We start from the raw sequence: 22,575 nt of genomic DNA on the forward strand, positions 1-22,575 counted from the left end.
GTAGTCCAGCCTGGAGGTTATGAATGCATGTACCAGCTTCTCAGCATCTTCCAGAGAGAGTATACTGCAGATTTTAGCTATATTTCTTAAATGGAAGAATGCAGTTTTGACTATGCTACATATGTGAGCATCAAACGAAAGAATTGGGTCAAAGATGACCCCAAGGTTTCTCACAGTTTTACCAGGTATAATTAAGTGACCGTCTATGTCTGCAGTATTAACATTTATGTTTTTATCAATATTAGGACCTAATAGAAGGACCTCAGTCTTATCAGAATTAAGTAAGAGAAAGTTGTGTCTCATCCAATTTTTAATGTCTTTAATACAGTCTGTTATTTGATTTAGGCACAGGTCCTCGTTGGGTTTAGCAGATATGTAAAGTTGCGTGTCATCAGCATAGCAGTGAAAGTTAATACCATGCCTACGGATAATTTTACCCAGCGGTAACATATAAAGAGTAGAGAGTATTGGACCCAGTATTGATCCTTGAGGGACACCATATTTTACTCTAGACTGATAAGAGCATTCATTATTTAAATAAACACACTGGAAACAATCTCTCAGATAAGATCTGAACCAGGTGAGGGCTGATCCTTTCATTCCTATAAGATTTTCTAACCTATCAAGTAGAATAGCGTGATCTATGGTGTCAAAGGCAGCACTAAGATCTAGCAGTACAAGGATGGCATTACTGCCCCTATCAAGAGCTGAAAGTAAATCATTAGTTACTCTAAGTAGAGCTGTTTCAGTACTATGGTTTTGTCTAAATCCAGGTTGAAAAACCTCATGCATACTATTACTTTGTAGATACAAGCGCAGCTGGTTAAACACAATTTTTTCTAGGATTTTGGCTATAAAGGGAAGATTGGAAATTGGTCTATAATTAGCAAGCTCGCGGGGGTCCAGATTTGGCTTTTTGATAATGGGCTTAATGACCGCCAATTTAAGAGAATTGGGTACGTAGCCCATGCTAAGGGATGAATTTACTATTTCTAGTAATGATTTTCCCACCTTTGGCAGTGCCTGTTTCAATAATTGTGTGGGTACTGGATCTAATATACATGATGTTGATTTTGATGAGTTAATTACACTAAGTAAATCTTTTTCTGTAACCGGGCTGAAACACTCTAGGTGTGTCTCAGAGCTGGAGCAGCATTCATCGATATCTATAAGTAAATTTTGGGGGTGATACTGAATTTTTTGTCTAATGCTATTAATTTTATCATCAAAGAACTTCATGAAATCATTACTATTAATGTCGACAGGGATAACGGAGCTAGTTTGTTTTTGACTGCCGGTGAGTTTAGCCACAGTAGTGAAACGGAATCTAGGATTGTCTCTATTTTTCTCAATAAGCGATGAAATATACTGGGATTTTGTTTTAATTAGGGCTTTTTTGTAGTGTGTGAGACTATGCTGCCATGCTAGCCGGAAAAATTCTAGTTTTGTGTGTCGCCATTTACGTTCAAAGTTACGAGCGGTTTGTTTTAAGGTGCGTGTGTGGTCGTTATACCACGGTGCTACGCGGTCTAAGTTAGAGCGGAGGACAGTTTGTAAGTTTTCTGTTATGTGCTCGAGATCATGCTCATAGGACAGAAGGGAGATCTGTAAGAAGCTTCTGCAGATGTTCTACCAATCAATCGTGGCCAGCATTCTCTTCTACGCTGTGGTGTGCTGGGGAGGCAACGTGAAGAGGAGAGATGCATCACGGCTGGACAAGCCGGTCAGGAGGGCCGGGGCAGTGGTTGGAATGGAGCTGGACTCTCTGGTTACAATAGCTGAGAGAAGGACTTTGGATAAACTGCTTTCTATCATGAACAATGATAGTCACCCACTTCACACCACCATCATGAAGCAGAGGAGAGTGTTCAGTGGCAGACTGCTGTCACAGAGCTGCACAACAGACAGACTCAGAAAATCCTTCATTCCGAGAGCCATCAGACTCTTTAACTCCTCCCATCGGGGACAGGATGCTGCTGACGACTGAGTTTAATCCAGGCACACCACATGGACTTTATTACTCCACCACTTAATTATTTATATTAACACTTCCCCAACCTCACTTACATTTAAGTATACCTTACTCATGATTGGGTATTCACATTTTCACATTCTCTTTTTAGAACTGTCTTTATTGCACTTTACTCTGTTAATTATTTAAGTATTTATGACCATTAGCAACATCTACTGCACTGCTCCGTTTACAGATAGATCCTTACCTTGTATAGTTAGTTTTTTTTTTTTTTTTTATAGCCTTATATATTTTCTATTCTTCTGTGTTTTGATTTGTCTGAGTATGTTTCTTATTGTATTGTGTTGTTGCTGCTGGATGCCTAAATGTCCTTCGGGATAAATAAAGTATCTATCTATCTATCTATCTATCTATCTATCTATCTATCTATCTATCTATCTATCTATCTATCTATCTATCTATCTATCTATCTATCTATCTATCTATCTATCTATCTATCTATCTATCTATCTATCTATCTATCTATCTATCTATCTATCTATCTATCTATCTATCTATCTATCTATCTATCTATCTATCTATCTATCTATCTATCTATCTATCTGGTTAAGTCGGGGAGTTTATTTACAAATTCATTAGCAATTGAGGTTGTTATTTTACGCTTGCTGATATAGCGGGGCGGGAGGAGGATATTTTGATTAAAAACTATTTCAAACATAATTAGATAATGATCGGATATTGAGTCATGTTGAGAAAGAGTAACTATATTCTCAGCCTCAATACCCAGTGTCAAAACTAAGTCTAATGTATGACTACATCGGTGAGTGGGGCCAATTACATTTTGTTTAAAGCCTAGAGCATCTAAAACTGATTTAAATGCAATTTTTAGTGGATCCTGGTCCTTTTCAAAGTGGATATTAAAGTCTCCAACAATTATGATCTTATCAGAAAGAAGAATTACTGCTGCTAGAAAGTCAGCAAATTCACTAATAAAATTTGAGTATGGTCCAGGAGGACGATACAGTGTTATAAGCAGAAATGAATCCTGCGTTTTGGAAGCAGGAGATGGGCCTGCTACTTTAAGACTAAGAACTTCAAACGACTTAGCATCCAATCGTGAGTTTTGAGATATACCTAATATACCTAACACACACACACACACAAGTTCCATATTAATGTGGGTTTATATCCTGTTGCAGGTTCATCGGTCCCAGCACAGTGTTTGGATCGAGCAGTAAGCTTGCTAACGTGGAACAGTGGAGGTGTGTGACCATCCTGAGAAGCCACACAGGAGGTGAGGAGGGGTGTGTGTGCTGGGGGTTTGGATAAACAAAGCTATTGGCACCATATGTGTTGCCAGATATGGGCTAGAGGGGATTACCAGAATTGAGACCACTGTGGACACTGAAGGAGTGTGGTGGAGTGGTGATAAATCATCCAACTACTCCAATTTCTAGTTAAATTTAAACTCCAATTTAAAGTTACTAAATGCCTTTTTATAGGGGGTGTGCATGACTATTCGGAAGTGTGTGTACACTAGGGGTGTGCCATACTTTAGGGGTGTCACAATTTCGAGGGACAGAGTCTTATTTTTCATGTTTAACTGTTATAGTAGGATAGAGTTCAGTTTGTTAAGGCTCTAATTGTTCTATTATTTTGTACATGACTGTTCCTGTATTTGTTTTATTATTTATTTTGTTATGTTGCACATTGCTGTTTTAATAGCGCACACTGCTGCTACCAAAACAAAGCCACTAGATGGCATTACATATATATCTTAATTAAATTATTTAAATTTGACCGTTAGTGCCTAAAGTGGTGTATTACAGATCACTTGTATCTAGGGTTGTCACGATACCAAAATTTTGACTTCGATACCGATACCAACTGTAGTATCACGATTCTCGATACCAAAACGATACTTGGAAGAAAAAAAAACAATAAAAATATCTGAACATAAAATGTTTATTTTTGACTGAACTGGATTGAACACTGAACAATCGGTGCAAACATTTTTATTCTAAAATGAAACATTTGTACAAAAAACAAGTTTCGTTATTATAACCTTAACTATAACATAATTATCTAAACACTTCCTAAAAACTAAAACTAAAACCAGAGGTAATGGTAGCCTGACTATGTCAGCCTGACGGGCGGGCAGAAGTTAAGTTCTGAATAAGGAAAATAAAGAGACAGAAGAACATTACAATGTTATGTTCATTTTAACACTCACTGCTCCGTTTTATTAATCAACAGTTTACCGTTTTTAATAAGCCCATGTTCAGTGTAACGAGCAAGCAGGCTACGTGCCTGACCACAGATTTGCGATGGAAACGCGAAAACGTGAACATCTTGAGTTCATGTTTCACAGCCAATGGGATAATGGAGAAATAGAGAAAACCACGGGTCCAAAACAAAACTCCTGCACACTCCTCTCCGTGTTAACGTGATTTACTAGCAGTCGCTAGTAAATCTTAGTAAAGCTACAGACAGAGTGTATCTTGACTAACTCCACTAACCTGTCGACTTCTCAGCTCTTTGTAGAGATCAGGGTGCTTGTCTGCTAAATGAGCGAAATATGATCAGCATTATGTTAAATAACACTGTATCATAGAAGCATAGAACTATTATTTAATTAAAATGATTTTTAAGAACAGCTAAACACAGTGCTGCAGGTCAAACGCGGAGGGGTTCACGTGCGAGAGAGAGAGACACAGAGAAAGAGTGAGAGAGTGAGAGAGCGAGAGTGAGAGAGAGAGAGATTTGTGTGTTCTGGTGTATGAGCTACTCACAGGTAAAGGTTCTCTTTGATCTCCTCGTGCTCATATTCTAGTCCCATACATAATTCTGCAGCTCCCTCAGTGTTTTCTGTCGTATTTTGCGGCTAGCGCGAGCGCTTACAACTAACACCGCGGAGCGCGAGGTGCCGCCGCCCTTGTGCCGAATCCGCTACTGAATCCGACTCCCGCTTCGCGGACAGAATCGGCACAACACCCCCCGCTGTACAACTGCGGTAGTGAAAACAGCGCTAATAAAGTAGTTTAGTTTCACTTTCAGTTTTCGTTATTTTATTTAAAAATAAAAATATCAATAAAAAACAGATGCCTACATCTCAGACTATTTTCCCACACTTCACTCCTCGCGCCCGTTTTGTCCACAAGTCGCGGACGAGAGACATCTGTTATTTTAGCCGTCGCCATTCTACACTCGCTGCTGCTCTGCTGGCTTGCGCGTGAATCGATTCATTTGTTCAGAACACTAAGTTTATCTGAATCCTGCCACACCGACTGCTGCGGTGTGAATCAGTTTTCTTATGAACTGAATCAAATCGCGCCTACTAATTTGACTCATTTGAAGCTAGTGACTGGGCTATATACAGTATCGAAAGCATCGAACGCTAAAGAACCGAATCGTTTGTGATGACGTAGTATCGAAAAAGAATCGAACCTTCGGTACACCGTGCAACTCTACTTGTATCACTTTGCATCACTTATATCAAGCCCACCTTTTGAAATAAGATATTGTAAATTTGATTAATCAAACCAATGACTGATCATAGACTAATCTAAAACTGGTATAGGCCTCTCTGCTGTAAAAAAAAAAAGAACAAATAAAATCGAGAATCAAATCGAATCGTGACCCTAAAATAAAATAAATAATTAAAAAATACAATAAATAAATAAAATCGAATCGAGTATTTAGAGAATCGTGACACCCCTACCATATTGTATCAAACTCAATAATATTGCCAGCATTTTTGAATATGGTGAACGATATTATACCCTAAAATATGGTGCCATATCACCCACCCCTAATTATCACATCAGGGTACCACTTTTTTTTACTGTTTTTATCAAAAGAAAAGTTCCCACTGTTGTCATTTCCTTTTATTTATCTTCTAGAGACTATAGATTATATCTGTCCAGTATCATTTATTTTACTTTAATCCTGGATATATAGAGATAATTTATGTTTGAATCTGTTTCTATCTATCTATCTATCTATCTATCTATCTATCTATCTATCTAGTATTATGACATTCTGCATCATTGACTTCTGTTACAAATCTGATAAAATTCTTGTATTTTTTTATATCTCAATAAGTTATGGGTGTGCCATATCATATCATATGCAATAATAAAATGTAATTTATATTTTGTTGCAGTAGTGTATTCTTGAAATATTTGTGTGTTCTTGAATATATTTTTCTTAATTCAATGTTTTATCATATCACCAAGAGCTTTGTTATCGCATAAATACCATGAAATATTGTGATATTATTTTAGGGCGATATCGCCCAATTTTACAGTGTAACAATGTCCTGATTTCTGGTTTTATTGTGTGTCTGTGTGTTTCAGATGTCATGGATGTAGCCTGGTCTCCTCATGATCTGTGGTTGGCCTCCTGCAGTGTGGATAACACTATCGTCATCTGGAACGCTCGCAAGTTCCCAGGTTTGTACTGTAGATAAAAGAACTTTACACTGACTCAAAACTGTAAATCTATAATATGTAGTAATTCTGTTAACCTGTGTGTGTGTGTGTGTGTGTGTGTGTTTCTGTATAGAGATTGTGACGACTCTGAAAGGTCACACCGGTCTGGTGAAGGGGTTAACGTGGGATCCTGTAGGGAAGTACATCGCCTCCCAGGCTGATGACCACAGTCTGAAGGTGTGGAGGACCATGGACTGGCAGATGGACACCAACATCACCAAGCCCTTCAATGAGGTCAGTATCCTCAGCAGTAGCACATTTTTCTAGACATTCAAGGATGTTTTACAATCATGTTTTACACTCAGCACTCAACAAAACACACTGGTGAGAAGCAGCAGCCAATCCCACACAGCCTACTCTCAACCAGAAACCACCGTCCACCTAGAGGACTGCATCAAGCAATAAGGAACTGACCCCGTACAGAGTACCAATCCATATCTGGGCATACAGTTATACATAGACATTCGTACACATATATACTTATACAATACTTATACCCCACACACATTTCTTGGCAATTTAGAGTATCCAACTGACATGATCTCCATGTTTTTGGACTGTGGGAGGAAACCAGAATCCCCAGAGGAAACCCACACAGACAAGAGAAAACCATGGCATCTCCATCCAGAAAGGGACTTGAACCCTAGACCCCAGTGCTAGGAGGTGAACGTGCCAATCACTAAACCACTGTGCAAAACATGAAATATCTTGACCCTCAATGGCATGAATTACATTTTCAGAGTCCCTGTGGACATAGCAAATTTAACATTTAGATTTTTACTTTTGATAAGCTCATAAATTTAATCAGGCGTTTTAGAGAAAGCTGGCATCTAAAACATGCAAGCTTGAAGGAGATGCTCTTTATGTATGAATTCTACCCATAGACTGTGTATAGCTGGACAAAGCATTGTCTCTCTAAAGTGAAGCCACCACAGGTCGGGCGCCCCCTGCTGTTCGGTTGCAGAAAGCTGTGTAACCCCACCCATCCCCATAGGTTTCAATGACAAAACAGACAACTTTCAATCACGTTTTTTTCTAATATACTGTAATTCTACCTCCATTATTTAAATGTAACAGCTAGAGTAACCTCTGCTTATATTGTTACATTTTTATATCCCCACAGAATTCGTTTTTTAAAAAATTATTCAACTCTATTCAAATCAGGTGTGGTTATTGTAAAAGGGCTGGGTATGGGCGGGACCAATACCAGATAGTCAACTCTGCTCTACTGCGCAGACTCGGGTATCAGGATCGCCAACATGGAGGAAGATTTTGGCTTCGTTTTCATTGAATGAAGGGGAACAGCGACACGGCGTCCATCTTTTTTACAGCCTCTGATTCTACCAGTGAGGTGTTAAGGAGCAGTAAAGTCACTCTGCTTAAGAACAGCTTTATACTGGAGTTTTAGTTTAGTTCTCCAGCAGTTTTAGCATTAGCCGCTAAGCGCTAGCTCTTTTACCGCTCAGGGGTTACCCAGCTAGTGCTGTTGGAGCAGCATTAACACTAACCACTAGCCGTGCTTTTACCAATGGTACCATTTTACCATTCAAAGGTAAATATACAAAGACCTGCTGAATTACAAAAGAAACATGGCGACACCCCTGCTCCTTACTAGTGTCGCATTGAGCGCATTATAGTGTGAAAAACATGCAATGTGACATTTAATATTCATCATAAATAGATGAACAAACATGCATTAATACAAGTAAAAAAAAAAGGTGTAATAGCCAAAAATATGAAATAAATCTCTCTCTCCCTCTCTTTCTCTCTCTCTCTCTTTCTCTTTCTTTCTCTCTCTTTCTGTCTGTCTCTTAGTGCGGTGGTACCACTCATGTTCTTCGACTCAGCTGGTCTCCTGATGGTCAGTACTTGGTTTCTGCTCATGCCATGAACAACTCCGGGCCGACGGCTCAGATCATCGAGAGGGACGGCTGGAAGACCAACATGGATTTCGTGGGTCATCGTAAGGCCGTCACTGTAGTGGTGAGTAATGATCTGCGCAGCCTTTAGTCTCTGGTTTTAGTGCTGCAGGGCTTCAGCGTGGGTCACTGTTAGATAGAAGCTGTAGATCAAAACAAAAACATCAATTATTGAGGTGACCCAGATCACCAGAGCACCTGCGACACCACCTGCATGCTGGGGGCGGGCTTAATGCATTATGTATTAAAGACATTACAATACGTAGAATAGCGACCACTGACTAGCCATATATTTGTTTTTAAATTTCTGTAAATACACGAACAGCCAAAACATTAAGACCAGGGACTGACAGGACTAAAGTGAATCAGTTCACAACTTACAGGTTTAATGCTAATATAGTCTGTAGCTTTAAAGTGAACTGACTCCACACTAATGACTATATTGATGTTATACGATTCTTATGTCCATATAGTGTATTTATGACTGCTGATAACTGCTGACAACTTTTATGGGGACGCAGATTTCATTTTCCAGCAGGACTTGGCACACTGCCCACTCACACTGCCAAAAGTAACAATTGGTCTTATATAATATTCTAATTTTGTGCCATATTGTATCATAACTCCATAATATCTCCAACATTTTTAAATATCATGTGCGATATTATACCCTGAAATATGGTACCATATCATCCACACTTTTTTTTAATATATAAACTGTTTTTAGCAACAAAAAAAAAAAAAGAATAACACTGGTTTCGTTTCCCATCATATATCTACTAGAGACTACAGATTGTATCTGTCCAGTATCATTTATTTTACTTTAATCCTGGATAAATGGAGATGTTTTGAGTGCATTATTGTTAGTATTATTACATTCTGGATCATTGACTTCTGTTACAAATCTGATAAAGTTCTTGTATTTTTTTTAATATCTCAGTTAGGGGTGTGCCATATCATATTGTATGCAATAATAACTAAAACTAGAATAACATTTTTAAGACGCACTAGTGTACTAGGCGGGTGGTTATAATTTTTTGGCTAACTTTTTTTTTTTTGTTTGTTTTTTTCTTTCCCAAAACACAAAGGCAGTATTTTGTGTCCAGTAAAATATATATATTTTATTTATTTAAATAAGTGATATAAAAAAAATATGCAGGTTAAGGCTAAAATATGATTATCTCATCTTTAGAAATTCAACCCAAAGATTTTTAAGAAGAAGCAGCGGAACGGCAGCGCCCCCAAACCCAGCTGCCCGTACTGCTGCTGCGCCGTGGGCAGCAAGGACCGCTCTCTGTCCGTCTGGGTGAGAAACACAGCTTTTTACCTCCTTTACTGTTACAGAAATATTTCTGTTGATGTACAGAAGGATCTGTGGGTGTCAGAATACTTTTATCTCTATAGTGTAGCTGCAAAGGGGGACCGACTACACACTAATGACAGTAGATGTAATTGACCATAGATGTGAAATTGTGTCTACATGTAGGTATTTATTGTCTATTATACTGTATAGTTTACACGCTGCTGTTGTAAGTTAAACTGATATCACTCTGTGGAATCTGCAGACCAGCAGATTGTTTTCCAATGTGACCAAAAAAATCTACTTTTAAAAACCCACAATTTTAAGAAATGGTAATAATGGTGAACTTGCTAAAATATTTAAATATAAATCTTTAATGTTTTTTTTTTCTTTCTTTTTTTGCAGCTCACTTCACTGAAGCGCCCTCTAGTGGTCATTCATGATTTGTTTGATAAATCCATCATGGATATTACTTGGTAAGAGAATTATTTGTGGTCAAATAGTTTTTGGTTTTAATATATTTTATGTATTTTGCACTGCAAGGCGCACCTAAAATCCTTTAATTTCCCCAAAAATCATCAGAGCGCCTTATAATCCGGTGCTCCTTATGTATGAATACTATCAGTCAGGTATTAAGGAGCAGTAAAGCCACTCTGTTGAAGTACAGAGTTATACAGGAGTTTCAGTTTAGTTTCTTCACTTTAGCACAGATGCTAGAGCAGTATTAGCATTAGCTGCTAACTGCGCTAAGCGTTAGCTCTTTCGACGTTCAGAGGTGAGTATATCGATCTGTAGTCTGCGTGTTTGTCGTGTTAAGACAATCTACGTGAGACGAACCGTTAGCTGATAGCGCACTGGCTTACTGGAACACTAAAGAATCCTCAGTGTATTGCTGTCGGGCGCAAGCAGTTAGCGGCTAATGCTAATGCTCCAGCCTTAGTGTTGGAGAAATTTGGGAATCTAAGCTTACTGTAAATAAAAAGTGTTTTACTCACCCAAATAAACAATTTTCAGGAAAGAAATCTGTGTAGATTATCCTTTTAATTACGGTAATTACGGTTTTGTTTACTTAGCTTTGCTTTACTTAGTAAACCCCCACCACCACCCAGCAGTGAGACTTGCTAAGTTCCTTACTAGCTTCGCATAAAATGCGCCTTATAATCCATTGTGCCTTATGGTGCAAAAAGTACAGTATTTATATTTATGTAGAGCACATGCTTTAATATATTCTAGTTCTTTATAATTAAAACGTATTGTATTGGGTATTGTTATGTTATATGTAGTTTGGATGTTCAGAGCGCGTGAAATAGGATGCAATGTTATTTTCTGTTTTCTCTCCTGCAGGACTCTGAATGGTCTGGGAATGCTGGTTTGTTCCATGGATGGAACGGTGGCATTCCTGGACTTTTCCCAGGATGAGCTGGGAGATCCTTTAAATGAGGAGGAAAAGGTTTGGAATTATTCATTTACACACTTTCACTCTCTTTATTACTGCACATCTTCAACTGTCAGATGAATAATAAAACACAGTGGATAACATGTTTCTCCAAACCATCACTGATCATCAGTAAATTTTACATTTCATTTGTAAATCAAGGGAGCAGAGTCTGGAGGAAGAGTGGAGAGACACACAGTCCAAACTGCTCGAGGTCTAGTGTGAAGTTTCCACCAATCAGTGATGGTTTGGAGAGTCATGTCTGTCATCTGCTGGTGTTGATCCACTGTGTTTTATTATCAAGTCTAAAGTCAGTGCAGTTTTGTTTTTCCACAAAATCTTACAGCACTTCATGCTTCCCTCTGCTGACAACTTTTATGGAGATGCGGATTTCATTTCCCAGCAGGACTTGGCACACTGCCCACACTGCTAAAAGTACCACTTGACCTTAGAATATAGTAATTTTCTTAGACACTGATTTTTGGGTTTTTATGTAAGCCATAATCATCAACAATAAATTGTTTTGAGATGCACTAGTATGATTTTTTTTTTGTCAGGTTTACTTACAATATCCTTATAAAATTACTACTTTTCAGTTTTTAGTTCATTTGTTTTCCTTATAAAGGCCTTGGCAGTTTATTGTAATGTATTGTACACTGGATTTTGTACCATTTCTGATTATTTGCCAGACCTGAAGAGCTTAAATACCAAATTAAATGAAAAAATTGTGGTATTCTTAAACAGTAGTGGTAGTATTTGTCCTCTATACTTAATAAAGCTTGCTTAAACAGATTTTATCGATTATATCAATTATAAGAAGCTTTATCTTTTATATAAAAGGTATGAGTTAAATCTCATCAGATGTTCATTCTAGGATCTGTCGGTTTTATTTTTCCGATCTCCTTCGTTCAGAACGCCATTCACCAGAACATTTACGGGAAGAGCCTGGCCGTCACTATGGACACGCAGCTCTCCTCCACCATCATCGAGAACCCGGAGATGCTGAAGTATCAGCAGGAGCGACGGGCGGCTCCAACCTCCAGCGGTGCTCAGGGAGCCAGCCTGGAGAACCAAACGCCTAAACTGACCAACGTGGTGAACGGAGAGTCTCTGGAGGACATCCGCAAGGTGGGAAATACTCTATACACTGTACTGTATACTGTATGTACAAAAGTTTGTAGGCACCCCGTCTAGTTGAGGGCATTCAGCTATTTTTAAGTTGGACCCATTGCTGACATGGATGTGCAAATGTTCAGATGCACATAGATGACTTATCTAGTCTCTTTAGGGAAGTAAGGTTGTTTTCACACCTGTAGTTGTAAAAGTTTCTATGGTCTGGATCACTTGAGTTAGTTTCTTTTGAACCTTTCTCCCTCTATTTGGTTTGTTTTCACACAGGCACAAACCTAAACGCACCAAAATGCGCGCCAATAAACCATGTGAGCACATCATCTCCTCTGATTGGTCAGAGCTGTCTGGTGCGGGAGCAAGAAAGTAAATATAGTGTTGTATAATATATCCTCTAGGTGGGTAGATGGCACTCTCCCCCCACATCACTTCTAGGGTGATGTCTGCAGCACATGGCGTCTGTGAGCTGATGTATCAGAACCAAGTCGCTGCGCTTTCCTCCAAGCGTTAGCACTGTGATGCTACTCGGCAATGTTACATCAGCAGCAGCAGTTCAAAAAGAAGCGGTGGCTGACTTCACATGTATCGGAGGAAGCATGTACTAGTCTTCACCCTCCTGGTGTGTTTGGGCATTACTAGTGATAGGCGGAGTCCTAATGAGTGGGTTGGGTAGTTGGCCGTTTAAATTGGGGAGAAAATGGGAAAAATTAGAAATAAAATTGTATAAAAAAAAAAAACGATGTGTAGCTGCGAGCAGTGAATGCTGCACATACTGCGCTTAGTGTGTAAACAGCCTGGAGCAGCAGAGACGGTGTTTGCTGTTCATAGCTGTGGTAATTGGCGTTATCTGGCAAATATATCAGATTAAGCTGCGACTTATCAGCAGTTCAGCTGAAATAAATGGACTATAATTAATAGCTGGGTCAGATCAAAACCGGATTACGTTCTCACCACAAACAAACCGCTTCAGAATTTGTTTGGGACGGAACAGAGATCACCTCCTCTAGCTGGTCTCAGTCCGATTGTTTAGATTGTTTGGATTAGTGTTTTCACACCTGCTCAATTAAATCACACTACAAACGAACCTGAGTCCGATTTAACCGGATCAAATAGTTCTGGTGTAAAAACGCCCTTAAAGTTTTACACTGCACATTCTGTAACACAGAATCTGCTCACTATATTTGCTTTCTTGCTCCCGGTCTAGACAGCTCTGACCAATCAGAGGAGACTATATGCTTGCATGGTTTATTGGTGCGCATTTTGGTGCCATTAGGTTTATCGCATATGAAAGCAAACAAAATACTGCCGTGCAACGCCCTCTGTTGGTGACGTATGATGTGATGTTTTGGCGGTTCCACTAAAACTGGTGGAAACGCGGACTGTTTCCCTTTAAAGCACCACGGTTCTTAAAAGCCCGAATAGAACTGGTTCAAGAACCAGAGTTCTCCACGCTTCATATAATTATCTTCTCAATTCCACAAGATACTCATTGTGATCACAGACCACTGTTCTGAAAGCTCTCCTCATGTCTCTTCATGAGGTTTTAGTTCAGCTTCACCATAAGATTCCCTTTGACTTCCTCTTTCTTTAGTGGATATGTTTTATGTTCTGCAGAATCTGTTGAAGAAGCAGGTGGAGACCAGGACAGCAGACGGCCGGAGGAGGATCACACCACTCTGCATCGCACAGCTAGATACTGGGTACTACACACTTCCGCACACACAATGAAAAAGACCTATTACACTATTTTGGCACCTCCAAACTTCATGTAGCTTCAGATTAGATCAAGAACTATAGAGTGTCTGTGTATTGTATGTGTAATATATATTTTTTAATCAGTCTGTGATTGATTGTTTAATGTTTATTGATTGATTGTGTGTTTGCAGGGATTTCTCTCCTGCACTGTTTAACAGCGTGCCCATCCTGCCCGGCTCCTCGGTCGCCCCTCAGCTCACCCCCCAGCTCTCTTCTGATTCGAACACAGCAAACTCTCTCTGCCTGAAAGCCAATCAGGAGCCTGCAGCATCCCCCACGAAAACCACAGACGACAAGGACAGGTGTGTGTGACTGACAGTCATTATAAAGCGTTGTAGAGCACACTCTCTAAGCTCCCTGTAGTGTATTACAGTCTGTCAGAATGAGATTGTGGATCATATGGACATTATGGAGCATTATAGAGCACCCTCTATGGTTTCTGTGGTGTATTACAGTCTTTCAGAATGAGTGTGCGGAACATTATAGAGCATTATAGAGGGCCCCCTATGGTTTCTGTACTGTGTTACAGTTTGTCAGGATGAATGTGTGGATCATATGAATATTATTAAGCATTATAGAGCACCACTGTGCGTCTTGTAGTGTATTACAGTCTGTCAGAAAGACAGTGTGGATCATATGGACATTATAGAGCACCGTCTATGGTTCCTGTAGTGTATTACAGTCTGCCAGAATGAGTGTGTGGATCATATGAATATTATAGAGCATTATAGAGTGCCACTATGAGTCTTGTAGTGTGTTACAATCTATTAGAAAGACATTGTGGATCATATGAACATTATAGAGCACCCCCGATGCTTCTTGTTGTGTATTACAGTCTGTCAGAATAAGTGTGTGGAACATATGGACATTATAGAGCATTATAGAGCTCTCCCTGTGGTTTCTGTGGTGTATTACAGTCTTTCAGAATGAGTGTGTGGAACATATGGACATTATAGAGCATTATAGAGCTCTCCCTGTGGTTTCTGTGGTGTATTACAGTCTCTCAGAATGAGTGTGTGGATTATATGGACATTATAAAGCATTTTAGAGCATTATAGAACGCCCTCTATGCTTCCTGTAGTGTATTACAGTCTGTCAGAAAGACAATGTCGATCATATGAACACTATAGAGCCTTATAAAGCACCCCCTGTCTTTCCTTTAGTGTATTACAGTCTGTCAGAATGCGTGTGTGGAACATATGAACATTACAGACCATTATATAGCACCCTCTATGCTTCATGTACTGTATTACAGTCTGTCAGAGTGAGACTGTAGATCATATGAACGTTTTAGAGCATTATAGAGTGCCCCCTATGCCTCCTGTAGTGTATTACAGTCTGTCAGAAAGACAATGTGGATCATATAAACATTATAGAGCATTATAGAGCGCCACCTTCGCTTCCTGTAGTGTATTACACTCTGTCAAAATGAATGTGTGGATCATATAAATATTATAGAGCATTATGGAGTGCCCACTAGGCTTCTTGTAGTGTACTGCAGTCTATCAGAAAGACAATGAGGCTCATATGAACGTTATAAAATGCCCCATGTGGTTCATGTAGTGTATTACAGTCTACCAGAAAGACAATGCGGATCATATGAGCATTATAGAGCGCTCCCTATGGTTTCTGTGGTGTATTACAGTCTTTCAGAAGAAGTATGTGGAACATATTAACATTATAGAGGGCCCCCTATGCTTCATATAGTGTTTTACAGTCTACCATATTGAAAAAATGGTCATATAAAGTTTTTTTCTATTTTTATTTTATTTTGTAAAGTGGTACTCCGGCCGTAAACTCAGCTAGTCTGAAATCCAACCTGCTGCTGACCACTGCTTCAAAGATTGAGCCAATGAAAGCCCTGGATTCACGGTTCACAGAAAGGTCGAAGCCCACGCCTGGAGTCACCAGTTCCCCCGCCGCTGCCGCCGCCATGCCGGTTTCCACAGTCGACAGGTGGTGATTTTTCTGCTTTCTGTTTGGTCAGAATGATGAAGTATGCAGAGCTTTGGTTTAAATGATTTCTGTGTTTTCTCTGTGGGTCAGGGTGAAGGACACCAGCGTCCTGAAGGACTGGAAGATGAAGGAGGAGACGAGCAGCGACAGTGAGGATAAGGTGCAGAAGGTGCCCCCTCTGGTCAAACGCAAGCCTGAAATGGAGGGAGCGGAGGTGGTGGAGAAGAGGAAAAAGGGACGACCCAGGAAAGACGCTAAACTGATGATGGCTGTACCTCAGGCCTTCCCACAGGTACACAACCCCAGATCAATATGGATTAAACTAGCATTATAGAGTGCCCCCTATGTTTCCTGTAGTGTATTACAGTCGGTCAGAATGAGACTGTGGCTCATATATACATTATAGTGTATTCTAGAGCGCCCCTATGTTTCCTGTAGTGCAGGGGTGTCCAAACTTTTTTTGTTGGGGGCCAGAAGGAGAAATATATTTGAAGTCACGGGCCACAGACTCTGTAATGAAACAAATAATGAAATATACCACTTTAAAAAATACTTTTTTCCTAATTATTTCATTTACACACCATTTTACTTGATTTACTATCTTTATCTTTGACAGTGTTGTGTAAACTGAGATTTTTCAAATTGATGTTTAATTTCATGATGTCTCTTAATATTAAACTCTTTAATTACGGCAACTTTTAGACTCTTTGGCCCGTTTTTCTGCGCTAGAAATGTGCACCCTCTCCGCTTTTAGACTCTTTGGCCCGTTTTTCTGCGCTAGAAATGCGCACCCTCTCCGCTTTTAGACTCTTTTGCCCTGTTTTTCTGCGCTAGAAATGCGCACCCTCTCCGCTTTTAGACTCTTTGGCCCGTTTTTCTGCACTAGAAATGCGCACCCTCTCCGCTTTTAGAGTCTTTGGCCCGTTTTTCTGCACTAGAAATGCGCACCCTCTCCGCTTTTAGACTCTTTGGCCCGTTTTTCTGTGCTAGAAAGGCGCACCCTCTCCGCTTTTAGACTCTTTGGCCCGTTTTTCTGCGCTAGAAAGGCGCACCCTCTCCGCTTTTAGACTCTTTGGCCCGTTTTTCTGTACTAGAAATGCGCACCCTCTCCGCTTTTAGACTCTTTTGCCCTGTTTTTCTGCGCTAGAAAGGTTCACCCTCTCCGCTTTTAGACTCTTTGGCCATTTTTTTTCTGCGCTAGAAAGGCGCACCCTCTCCGCTTTTAGACTCTTTGGCCCGTTTCTGACACCTAGCGTTCAAACTTTGAATCTCACATTATAAAAACCTGCTTAACAGCGGGCCAACTTTCATTCTATTTCTAAAATACCTCGCGGGCCGCTCCACAAAAGGAAACGGGCCGCAAATGGCCCGCAGGCCGTAGTTTGGACACCCCTGCTGTAGTGTATTACAGTCTAACCCCCTGTGTTTCCTGCACTGTGTTAGTCTGTCAGAATGAGACTGTGGATCATACAAGCATTGTGGAGCATCATGTAGCGCCCCCTAGTGTTCCTGTAGTGTATTACAGACTGTCAGAAATGAGATTGTGGATCATATAAATCTTATAGAGCATTATAGAGTGCCCCCTATGGTTCCTGCAATGTATTACAGTGTATTATTATGAGTGTTTGGAGCTTATGGATATTAAAGAATATAATTTTTTCTTGTTTGTTTGTATTACAGACTCCAGTCTCAGTGGAGAAGGAAACTGTGAGGGTCTCGGCTCCAGCAGTGACATTAAAACTTCCTACACCTGCAGTACAGAAATCTTTCAGCTCACAGGTATACACACACACACACACACACACATTTTACACACACACAAACCCTAACATTAATTCTGTCCATTAACTCAAACCCACAGTTTAACCCTAAACTCTAATGCTATCTATAAACCCAAACCCTTCTTTAACACTAAACCCTAAACATTATACACAGACTCTGAACCCTAAACACCAACTGTAAGCCTTAATCCTAATATTTAACTTTAAACCCTAACTATGTACATAAACCCTACCCCTAAACATGAACTCTCAAACCTGACCCTGACACTAAGCCCTAAACATTAACTGTAAACCCTAACCCTAATCTTTAACCCTAAACCCTTACTGTAAACCCTAACCCTAAACATGAACTCTAAACATTGACTCTAAACCCTATCCTGAAACCATAGTCCTACTAATTAACTTTAAAACCAACCTCTAAAGTCTGACCCTAAACTCTAAATCCTGTCCTTAAACCCTAAACCTGAACATTAACTCTTAAACCTGTCTCTAACTTGACCCCGACCCTAAACTCTAACTGTAAACCCTAATCCTAATCTTTAACCATAAACCCTACCTCTGTCCTTTAACCCTACCACTACACTTTAAACCTAAACTCTGACTCTAAACTCTTAACTATATACCCTAACTCTGACCTCATTTGTTAACCCTAAACCTGAAACGTATATAAAAAACCCTGATGTAAAAACTTACCTCTAACTTTAAACTCTAAATCTACTACTCCTAAAACACTAATTCTGAACCTAAGCCTTAATTTTAAAGCCTAACTATAATCCTAAACCCTCATCTAAAACCTATTTCTCTCTCTTTCTTTCTTGTCTCACGTTTTTGCTTTACACACTTACTACCTACCCAGTCTGGGACTTGATTTGAGACTGGACCATCTTGCTATAGAACTATAGAACTAGCTTGTCCTGATTGGAGATCTTACTGACCAGTACACAAGACTTTTAACTGTGGCAGCTGCCCGCCAGCTCTTAATAAAGTGTCAAGACTCTCACTGTGACGGCATATGGACTTTTTCTGATCTGTAGAGATGTTATTTTTAATAATGTGTGTGTGTGTGTGTGTCTGCAGGTGGGTACGGACTCTGTGTTGTACCTAGAGGTGGAGAACGAGGTGTCGGTTGTAGCTGGAGCTCGGCTCAGTCAGCTCAAGTGTAGCAGAGACGGGAGAGAGTGGGATGCGGTGCTGCCTAGTCGCATCGCCGTGGTGACGGGGAGCAGGTAAAATCCCATAATCGCGTAACATCCTCATCATCCCGATCGTACACAATCAGGCTTATCTTCTCCTGATGTTTACTAACAGTTTAACCTGCAGGGCACAGTGCAGTTGCTGATTCATGACCAATTGGGTGCATACAGTGGGGAGAACAAGTATTTGATACACTGCTGATTTTTCAGGCTTTCCCACTTGCAAAATCATGTGGAAGACTGTAATTTTTATCATAGGTACTCTTCAACTGTGAGTGATGGAATCTAAAACAAAAATCCAGAAAAATACATTGTATGATTTTTAAATAATTAATTTCCATTTTATTGTGGGAAATAAGTATTTGATCATCTATCAACCAGTAAGAATTTTGGTTACTTCTTCTTTAAAAAGCCCTCCTGTTCTCCACTCATTACCTGTATTAACTGCACCTGTTGGAACTCGTTACCTGTATAAAAGACACCTGTCCACACACTCAATCAGTCAGACTCCAGCATCTCCACAATGCCCAAGACCAGAGAGCTGTGTAAGGACATCAGGGATAAAATTGTAGACCTGCACAAGGCTGGGATGGGCTACAGGACAATAGGCAAGCAGCTTGGTGAGAAGGCAACAACTGTTGGTGCAATTATTAGAAAATGGAAGAAATGCAAAATAACGGATAATCTCCCTCGGTCTGGGGCGCCATGCAAGATCTCACCTCGTGGAGCATCAATGATCTTGAGGAAGGTGAGGAATGAGCCCAGAATTACACGGCAGAACCTGGTCAATGACCTGAATAGAGCTGGGACCACAGTCTCAAAGAAAACAATCAGGAACACTCTACGCCGTCAAGGATTAAAATCCTGCAGTGCACGCAAGGTGCCCTTCCTCAAGCCAACGCATGTCAAAGCCCTTCTGAAGTTTGCAAATGACCATCTGAATGATCCAGAGGAGGAATGGGAGAAGGTCATGTGGTCTGATGAGACAAAAATAGAACTTTTTGGTTTAAACTCCACTCGTCATGTTTGGAGGAAGAAGAATGATGGGTACAACCCCAAGAACACCATCCCAACCGTGAAGCATGGCGGTGGAAACATCATTCTTTGGGGATGCTTTTCTGCAAAGGGGACAGGACGACTGCACCGTATTGTGGGAAGGATGGATGGGGCCATGTATCGTGAGATTTTGGCCAACAACCTCCTTCCCTCAGTAAGAGCGCTGAAGATGGGTCGTGGCTGGGTCTTCCAGCATGATAACGACCCCAAAACACACAGCCAGGGCAACTAAAGAGTGGCTCCGTAGGAAACATCTTAAGGTCCTGGAGTGGCCTAGCCAGTCTCCAGACCTGAATCCAATAGAAAATCTTTGGAGGGAGCTTAAAGTCCGTGTGGCCCAGCGACAGCCACGAAACCTGAAGGCTCTGGAGGAGATCTGTATGGAGGAGTGGGCCAAAATCCCTGCTGCAGTGTGTGCAAACCTTGTCAAGAACTACAGGAAACGTCTCATCTCTGTAATTGCAAACAAAGGTTTCTGTACCAAATATTAAGTTTCTTTTTCTGGTGTATCAAATACTTATTTCCCACAATAAAATGGAAATTAACTATTTAAAAATCACACAATGTATTTTTCTGGATTTTTGTTTTAGATTCCATCACTCACAGTTGAAGAGTACCTATGATAAAAATTACAGTCTTCCACATGCTTTGCAAGTGGGAAAACCTGAAAAATCAGCAGTGTATCAAATACTTGTTCTCCCCACTGTATAGTGAATTTTTCTTCTCTATTGTTCTTATTCTAAGTGTTTTCTACAACATAATACAGCTAGCTAAAAAAATATTTCTGATATTAATTATGTTTGAAGAGTGAATGTGCACTTCATCTGGATGATGCAATGTTTCCCAGCAAATGGAAGCGCTGCACTGACTTTAGACTTGATAATAAAACACAGTGGATCAACACCAGCAGATGACATGTCTCTCCAAACCATCACTGATCATCAGTAAATTTTACATTTCATTTAAAGTAAATCAAGGGAGCAGAGTCTGGAGGACGAGTGGAGAGACACACAGTCCACAGTCCTGCTTGAGGTCTAGTGTGAAGTTTCCACCAATCAGTGATGGTTTGGAGAGTCATGTCTGTCATCTGCTGGTGTTGATCCACTGTGTTTTATTATCAAGTCTAAAGTCAGTGCAGTTTAGTTTTCCCACAAAATCTTACAGCACTTCATGCTTTTTCTCTCTGCTGACAACTTTTATGGAGATGCAGATTTCATTTTCCAGCAGGACTTGGCACACTGCCCACACTGCCTAAAGTACCAATTGGTCTTATAATATAATAATCTAATTTTCTGAGACACTGAGTAATGGGTTTTTATTGGCTGTAAGCCATAATAATCAACAATAAAAGAAATAAACGCTTAAAATAGATCACTCTGTGTGCAATGCATCTATATAATATTTTTTAATGAATTACTGAAATAAAGAAACTTTTTAATAATATTTATTTATTAAAGATGCACTATTATTTTAATCTGTTTTAATGACTACAAAGCTTTTGCCAGAATTTTTTATTTATTTATTTATTTTTGCTCCCATACTGCAATTCCTGTATATATAATCGGCCCCTACTCTCTCTCTGTCTCCGTAGTGACGTGGTTGCCGTGGCGTGTGAGGACCGGACGCTGTCGATATACTCATCCTGTGGGCGGAGACTTCTCCCGTCAATCATGCTGCCCACCCCCATATCAGCACTACACTGCTCCGGCTTTTTTGTGATGGCACTAACGGCATCAGCCACGCTGTCTGTCTGGTACTGACCTCCTCCCTATATTGATTTTAAATGCCTTTATTAACTGTGTGTGCCACTATGATCGGGAGATTGCTGGTTCGAATCCCAGTCATGCAGCTTGCCATCAGCTGCCGGAGCCCTGAGAGAGCACAATTGTCCTTGCTCTCTCTGGGTGGGTACAGTACAGTAGATGGTGCTCTCTTTTCCCTCATCACTCCTAGGGTGATGTGGATCAGCACTAGGCTGCATCTGTGAGCTGATGTATCAGAACCAAGTCGCTGTGCTTTCCTCAGAGCGTTAGCGCGGTTATGCTACTTAGCAATGCTGCATCAGCAGCAGTTCAAAAAGAGGCAGAGTCTGAATTCACATGTATCGGAGGAGACGTGTGCTAGTCTTCACCCTCCTGGTGATGGGGGGGGGGGGGATATACAGCTGACTAGCAGTTGAATGGGTGGGATAATTGGAAAAGATAAATTTATAAAAAAAAAAAAAAAAAAAACTGTATTGTATGTGTGTTTTAGCCTGATCTCTCTCTTACTTCTAAATACATTTTAAATGCCTTTATAAATTGCATATATGGTATGTATGGAAGTATGAATATATGTATGTTGTTTATGCCTGCAGGAATGTTCAGAAACTGACGGCTGTGGTGAAGAACGAATCACTAAACTCCATCTTATTAGGTGAGCTGAAGAGTTTCTTTCTTTCTTCTTTTTTACTTTCTCACAATTCTTTCTCTATCCATCTGTTAAGGTTGCCATATTTGTATATAATCACAAACATTATATTTAACATATTTGATACAACTAGACTTAGATCACAGTTCGTTCCGACCCTGCAATGTGATTGGCTAAG

General features: G+C 40.1%; 1 protein-coding gene across 1 annotated transcript in view; it reads left to right on the forward strand.

The window, feature by feature from the left end:
• Window positions 1-22,575, forward strand: part of LOC103034314 (protein HIRA) — a 34,655-nt gene that overhangs the window by 4,452 nt on the left and 7,628 nt on the right. Inside the window, exons 5-20 of the mRNA XM_049470574.1 lie at window positions 3,172-3,266; window positions 6,331-6,426; window positions 6,539-6,699; window positions 8,281-8,448; window positions 9,577-9,690; window positions 10,090-10,160; window positions 11,029-11,134; window positions 12,032-12,247; window positions 13,862-13,947; window positions 14,134-14,304; window positions 15,782-15,958; window positions 16,049-16,250; window positions 17,639-17,737; window positions 18,817-18,965; window positions 21,580-21,741; window positions 22,345-22,403. Coding sequence (XP_049326531.1) covers window positions 3,172-3,266; window positions 6,331-6,426; window positions 6,539-6,699; window positions 8,281-8,448; window positions 9,577-9,690; window positions 10,090-10,160; window positions 11,029-11,134; window positions 12,032-12,247; window positions 13,862-13,947; window positions 14,134-14,304; window positions 15,782-15,958; window positions 16,049-16,250; window positions 17,639-17,737; window positions 18,817-18,965; window positions 21,580-21,741; window positions 22,345-22,403 — 2,132 coding nt within the window. The remainder of the gene's footprint in view (window positions 1-3,171; window positions 3,267-6,330; window positions 6,427-6,538; window positions 6,700-8,280; window positions 8,449-9,576; window positions 9,691-10,089; window positions 10,161-11,028; window positions 11,135-12,031; window positions 12,248-13,861; window positions 13,948-14,133; window positions 14,305-15,781; window positions 15,959-16,048; window positions 16,251-17,638; window positions 17,738-18,816; window positions 18,966-21,579; window positions 21,742-22,344; window positions 22,404-22,575) is intronic.

This window comes from Astyanax mexicanus, chromosome 22 (assembly GCF_023375975.1).
Source record: "Astyanax mexicanus isolate ESR-SI-001 chromosome 22, AstMex3_surface, whole genome shotgun sequence".
In the NCBI taxonomy this organism is placed as follows: domain Eukaryota; kingdom Metazoa; phylum Chordata; class Actinopteri; order Characiformes; family Acestrorhamphidae; genus Astyanax; species Astyanax mexicanus.